At 36.3% G+C, this 7,445-nt stretch overlaps 1 protein-coding gene across 1 annotated transcript; it reads left to right on the top strand.

Annotated features, from left to right (window-relative positions):
• The first annotated feature begins 72 nt into the window (after positions 1 to 72).
• LOC306782897 (uncharacterized protein) lies at positions 73 to 7,058 on the top strand. Its single transcript, XM_079276383.1, has 7 exons — positions 73 to 185; positions 4,271 to 4,365; positions 4,827 to 4,853; positions 4,978 to 4,998; positions 5,088 to 5,147; positions 5,229 to 5,261; positions 6,446 to 7,058. Exons 1-7 carry the CDS (start codon positions 122 to 124, stop codon positions 6,530 to 6,532), a joined length of 387 nt encoding a protein of 128 aa, XP_079132509.1. The 5' UTR covers positions 73 to 121; the 3' UTR covers positions 6,533 to 7,058.
• Positions 7,059 to 7,445: the final 387 nt, after the last annotated feature.

Below are 7,445 nucleotides of genomic sequence, written 5' to 3' on the forward strand. Positions count from 1 at the left end.
GTCTCGCCACTTCCTCTGATCACGGAAAACCAAAAGCAACCAGAAGCAACCTGTAGAGAACGGCAGAAAGAAAAGCGTGTTTTTTACAGAACAGACAGAAATAGACAGAGGAGGGAGAGTCATGGACGCACTGAGGACGAGTGTGTTTGTGCTGTTTGTGCTCCTGGTGCCCGTTTCCTCTATTGGTAAGAGACTTTCTTGACTTTATAATTGAGTTTGGGTTGACATGTTTGTATGTGGGATGAAGGACACCCATCTAACCTGGCTGGCATTGGAAGAGAGTCATGTTTTGAAGAGAGTGATGTTGAATTAGTTTAAAACTAAACTCTAATGCGTTTTGTATTCACAACCTTTGTTAACTTCCGTAACACAGGCCTCCTCTGAAACAGAGAACAGGCTGCACCCTGTAAATAACTTTATATCACCTGTTCACTCACTTTTTGGAGAAATCAATAGCGAGCAGCAAATATCTGATGTCTGTACTGTTGAGAGACACAGACAAGATTAGAGGAGATATCTTCTTCACTCATCATTATCTGATGGAAAAAGTAACTGTTTGAGGTTTTGTTACAAGTAAAGGAAATTAAGACATGAGAGAGTAATCATATCTTCCATTTAATGTGATGAGAATAGTGTCTGTTTATGGAACACTGGGAAATAAAATAAAATGATACACAATCATGGTATCCATTGATGAAGTAAACATTTAAATAAACATGTTTATTGCTCTTGAATTTTATGTATAGGGACGTTGGTTATTTAATTTCTCATCCTTTCATAAACTGCGTCCTACAATCATATGTCGCTATAAATAAATTTAAATGTGTCTATAATCCAGCACTGTCAACATAAAGTACAGACAAAATGTACTGCGTTTCTTTCCTTTGGGTTTAACTGGAGAAGTTCTCATGAGGAGAAGTTTGTGTGCATTTGATGTTTCTCAGACTTTCCCTTTTATGTCGTAGTAAGGGAGGGTTGAGAAAAAAAACATGTTCAAAATGATCCAAAAACACTTTTAAGTCTTGTCATGCATTTCAGTCAGACTCATCATGATGAAAGAAAGCGTGCATGAATAAATAATCTCCCTCCAGACACTAGACTGAGCGTGAAAACACTAAAGGTGAATTTCGGCTGTTAGTTCTCCGAAGCAACTTGTGAAGATAAAACAAAACTCCCTCAGCAGAAAAACTCACCATATATTTTGTAAAGGATGGTTGCTGCCATAAAAAAAAATGAATATATATGTACGTTACTACTTAGCTGCAGAGGCCACCTGTAACCTTTGACCTTTTGAACACAAGAGAGCTTAATTTCTCAATAAAATTTAGAGCGATTAAATCCAGCACATATTTGCAAGAAATAACATCCTCGACCCCGTGACACAGAGCTCCTTTTGTTTCACCTTTAGGGTGGAAAGATTATCTTATTCTATGCTGTCTGACTGTTTCAGCTCTTTATTAAAGCTATATGATGTTTTACACTGAATAAAATATTCAGACCACAAAATTATTTCAGAAAATGAAAGTATTTTAAATGTGCTGTGCTTGGTGTTGGTCGGAGGGGCCGTTGTGCACAAATTAGTTGCCACGCTTCCGTCAGTCTGCCCCAGGGCAGCTGTGGCTACAGACGTAGCTTACCATCACCGGTATGACTGGGCGAATGGTGTGCATGGATCCTTGTAAAGCGTCTTTGAGTACTTAGAAAAGCGCTATATAAAATAAAGGATTATTATTATTATTATTATCATTTTACAAACGTTTCCTCAAATGACACGTTGATGTTTAAAATTCAATTTTGTGAGTTTAGCTGGCTCTGTCCAAAGGTCACACATTCACCCCAGCAGCACCTCACTACATAACATTATCTCATTTGTTTAATTCATACGAAAACTGAGGTGCTGGTGGGAAGAGTCAGGCTTTATGTTTCTCCCTTTTGTTGTTTACAGTCTTTATGCTAAGCTAACTGGCTGCTTCACATTTAGCGGACAGACTGTAAGGAAGCATACAATTCAATAACAAAACTCTCAAATTCAACTGGAGATAAAGTATATATAGGCCTATATATGTATATATATATATATATATATACTAGGCTGAATATTTGGGGAAATTCACAACAAATCCTGACTACTTTATTTTATGAAATGGTGCAGCCCTAAAAAAGTGGAGACTTGGGTTCATGTTCAAGTTAAGCTAACCAGCTGCTGTATGCTTTATCTTTAGCATTCAGACACATAGTGGCAATAATCTTATGATCTAACTCTCTGTTAGAAAGCATATTTCTAAAGTGTATTTCCCTGAAATTTCAAACAGCTCTGTTTGTCTGTCTGTCCGCTGAAGTTATAAACAGCAGCCGGTTAGCGTAGCCTAGCAGAAACACTGTGCACAACAACAAGGGGAAACAGCGAGCATGGCTCAGTTCGTCGGTCCACAGGTAAAATAAAATCGGTGTGTTTTAATTAGTTCGTTAAAGAGGTGCTGGTTTTATTACCTGACATGCTCGCTGTTTACACTGTTTCCAGTCTGTACGCTATAAGCTAAGCTAAAGTAACCAATGTCTGTAGTTCCATATTTAGCCTATAAACATGAGAGTTATGTCAACAATACATAGTTAGCTTATTTCACAAAATGTTGAAATATTTCATTGAAGGTATCATGGCATTTATAATAAGATTACCAAAGTTTTTTTTCAAAGTTTTTTTGAGACATTTTGAGAACTTTGACCAGTCGGATTGCTCATCTTAACCTTCCCAAGTTCATTTTCTTTTTGAAGTATTAAAATGTAAGACTAAAAGAAATCCTGAAGCAACTTTAGAAGATCAAGATCTGATGAAGATTATAGCTTAAATGAATCACCACCACTGGCAACGTTTTTAAAACATGACTTCTGTTCCAACCGCACAGCGAGATAAACAGTTCTCACTAAAACCTCAGAGCAGCCCATCGAACTGAGAGGAAGACGTTTGATCTCCCGAACTGCAGATATGTACTTTCTTATTTCCTGTTTCAGGGGGTCTTACTCAATTCTCACGTGCCTCACGTTGTGCCTCATGTTGCTATTTTCCATCTCATGTTGCAGAATGGATATCCTGTATGTCTTGTTACAGTTTACACACACACACACACACACAAACACACACACACACACACGCACACACACACGCACACACACACACACACACACACACACACACTGGTGGCCTTATGTCCTACTATTATAGTTTGTTTCTGAAGTCAGAATTGAATGACTTACATTAATTTACAGTAATAATGTCCCAAGTAAAAGTTACTGCATTTAAAACATTTTACATGAAGCAAGTTAAAGTAATAAAACCAGAACAAATATGAAATACTCCAATGGAAGGTGTTTCCTTTTTCTTCATTGAGATCCATTTAAAATACTTGTTACCCGACACCAGTGATATTTGTCAGCTGTTAAATATGATTATTATGTTAATAAATTGTTATTTACACACCCAGTGGTGGAAGAAGTGTTCATCGAGACATTTTACCCACTGCAAATGAAAATAATAATAATATCATTAATAAATAAGAACTATTCCATTGGATGGCATTATATTACATTTGAATGTATTACATTATTATTATTCATGTGTTGTATCTGATATTGTAAAATTCAGTGCATCACAATATTCATTTTTATTTGTAGTATATAAGAATCCTTGTTTTACATATTTACATATATTTGCATTCATTAGACATACATATATTCCCACATTTATGTATGTGTACATAAACGCCATGCTACTTGTTTCTACATATGCATTTGCATGAATATTGACACAACACAATGATATAGTCAGCATATAGTATATAGTAGCATATTTCTACTGAAGGTTAAAAAAGTATTTTAGAGTTGCACTCCTTATTTTTGTACACATATAGGCTAATCACGCAAATATTTGTACAATTAGTGGAAGAATATAATCCAATTATTATAAAGTATAAAATGTTTTAAGTTCTTGTTACAATGCCATTTATTTCATTTGTTTTAACTCACTTCTCCCCTCAGGCTGCATTTGTGCTGCAGTGTTGGGAATTGTTCTGCTGGGGATAAATATATCGTCTTATCTGATGAAAAATTTAAATATGGATCTGCAAGCTAAAGCAAATGGTACATCCATCAGACAAAAGTGGAAACATTTCCTCTGAAATGTATTCAGTGGATGAAACATCTCACAAATAAAAAAATATTGAAACCCTGCAGAAATGTAATGAAATATAAAATCTATACTATTTCTCTCCTTTAGAGATTGTTTACACCAATCCGGTCATCTGCTACATCCTGGACTCGATACTGACTGTTTACTGCATTATTGCCACAGTACTCTTCTTCAGAGAAAAGGTGAGTTACAGCACAGGAAGTACCGGCTTCAGGTTCACCACACTGGTTACAATAACAATCAGTCAATTTCGACTGACAGAAAGCTAATTGATGAGTTTTAATAACTGAGGATTTATTCATTTAATACCTTAAAACTCTGGTTTCTCAGTTGTAAACATGTGTTGTCTTTATCAATTAATCTCATAGTTATTTTTGGGATATTCGATTAAATGTTTTTACAATGTCATAAAATATTAAAACTAAAATGCTCATTATAATTTCTCAGAGCAGAGCATAACATCTGCAGAATATTGTTTTTGTCCCACCAACAGCCTAATTTGAAGGCATACGATTGGACTGTGTTTTGATTAAACTATTATGTTTAATCAATGATTTAAACAATTAAAAAATTCAGCAAGATGCCGACCTGTTCTTTGATATATTAATTTATAAAATGCTTGTTTAATTTTTTCTTCCTCTAGTTTTACATCCCACATGTTGGACGTCCTGTAAGTACCCATGTTTTCCATTTCTCCACTGTGTATTGATTGATGTAAACTGTTTATATTCATGAGTGCATATGTATGTGCTGAATATGTGCATTCCCCTTTTTTTTTGCACCTGACTAAACAGGAAGATGACTGCATTTACCAGGTAAGGAGAACTCTCAAACCACTTGATGACCAGACGATGTTTAACTCTGCTGTAAAGCAGTTGTTCATAATTTCACATTTCCTCTCCAGGAGCTTGAGAGAGCAAAGGATACTGATCCCTACCAGGAGCTTGAACTATCAAAAGTAAACGTAAGTAAGACTTTTAAAGGTCACATGCTCGCCTGTTCCGCCCAAGTATTCAATCATTATGTTGTATTTCATCTCTTCTAGAAAAAAGCTGCCAAGAAAAGAAAAAAATCAGGGGTAAGGTTGTTTCCTCACTCACATGGTCTCTTACAATCAAAACTGTTACGCAATATAAAATGTCTACACTTGTGGGATAAGGTCAAAAGCAAAGGAAACATGTGGGTGAAACGGCTCTTTTTAAAAAAAAGTTTGTTTGTTGCAAAAGTTTAAATGTTTTGTCCCACATTTTAAGCAAAAGTTCCCTCATGTTTATTCCATTCAACCATTCTGCATAGAGTAAAAATGACACTAATAATCTCAAACAATTCAAATTGGAACTCCCACACGGGCCATTGCCACAGCAGACATGTTCACTTTTCATCAAATCACAGGTAATAACATGAACGATGGCTCTGTTGTATGTCAGTGTCATGACAGTGTGACAGAGAGCCTGCGTGAAAAAAAACCAGGACCCTGAAACTGAAGTAGCTAAATGAAATTGAGCCATCATTCGTGTTATTTCTTACGCCTGTCATTATCCCGCTGTGACATGTCAACATGTCCTCAGTGAAAACGACCTATTAAAGGGAAACGTTACACTAAATTGTATGATGTCATGGCTTGATTTGGACTTGAACAAGTTTCTCCTGAAGCTGAGTAGACATGTTCAGATGTAATAATCCGAAATCTAAATATCCACTAATCCAGTCACCAAGGACCAACTCCAAAAGTTACAATGTTTACCTAGATACTCTGATTTTATTTGATATTGAATATTGGAATAACACAATATGATAATAATGATCATCTTTCATCACTGTGATCATTGTGCATTTAAATTCAAAACACTCTTTAAACAGCTTAAGTGTTGTGATGCACAATGTTATACTATTTCTGGAGATTAGACATGTTTCTTTTGATTTTGGTCAAACTCATCGGGGGTCAAATGTCTGCCGGCTTTCATTACAAACTAAATGTACAGTTTATTAACGAGCAAAAACTAAGTCATCTGCAGTGTTGTATCTTGGAAGAGGGCCACTAACACACAGACATGTTATACACTTTTATGAAATATAACATTTCATGAAAGGCAAATTGTATTGTGTGTGTTATTAACAGGATGTGGGTAGTCCATCACCTCTGCTTTACACTTTGGTCAGCAATAAAGAGATCATGCAGACTCTTCTCCCCTTGATGTCACCAGATAGAGAGTTGCTGGTCTAATCAATACAGATCTTAAACTCCGTCTCTCTCCTCTACAGTCGGCCCAGGCTGTGGTGAGGGATCCAGATCCCTTTGAGTCCCTGACCCCTAGTGGCACTGCTCCACCTCCTCTGTCTCCCCACTGAAGCCCAGCATGGTCCAGAGACAGCATTGCTATAATTTGATCTGGAACATTTAGCTGAATAAATGATCCAGAAAGTATTTTGATGACCAATTCATTACGAACATATCGAGCAAGAATGAAAAACATTCTCTGGATCAAGCTTCTCAAAAATGACAATTTGCTGCTTTTCCTGTTGTGATACGTGAAGTCAAATGACATCACTATGTATACATGATGGGATTTTTTATGTCATTTTATAAAATCAAATTACACAAATGTCAAATGAATTACCATTATCTCTTCTGCCAGTGTAAACGCTTACTTTTTTCAATTTCCATATCTAACAGCCACACTAGTGACCATATGCTGCAGCAACAAAGCACAGCGGTTGCTAACATGCTAATGCTAACAATGCATGCAGATGTGTAGCAGGCATTGCTCGACGTGCTATTTTGGCGTATTAGCATGCTAACATTTACTTATTAGTGCTAAACACAAAGTACAGCAGAAACTAGACTGTCGTTACTTTTTAGTTATAAATGAAGACGTGAACCTCACAGTGAGAAGCCGTTAGCGTGGCTAACCCTAAAATATCACCAGTATGCTTCACTTGTGTAACTGAATGCCAATAAAAGTCAAAGCACATGTCAAAACACTTGGAAAATGTTTTAATGATGTTTACAACAAAAGAGAACTGTACAGTTACAGTAAAAGATTTTATGTGTATAAAAACAAAACCAACAAAAATACAGCAGACAAACGCATCAAAATCTACTTTGTATCCTGATTCACATACTTAGAACTCCTACACAACCTTTCAGTTCTACGCCGCCATGACTGGAGGCAGTTCTTTAGTTTAGATTTTTGTTCCCCTTGTCATCAAATCGGAGCAGTGTGCCTCAGTGATTCGTCGACGATGGAAACCAGGACTCTTT

This window comes from Melanostigma gelatinosum (assembly GCF_949748355.1).
Source record: "Melanostigma gelatinosum genome assembly, chromosome: 10".
NCBI lineage: Eukaryota > Metazoa > Chordata > Actinopteri > Perciformes > Zoarcidae > Melanostigma > Melanostigma gelatinosum.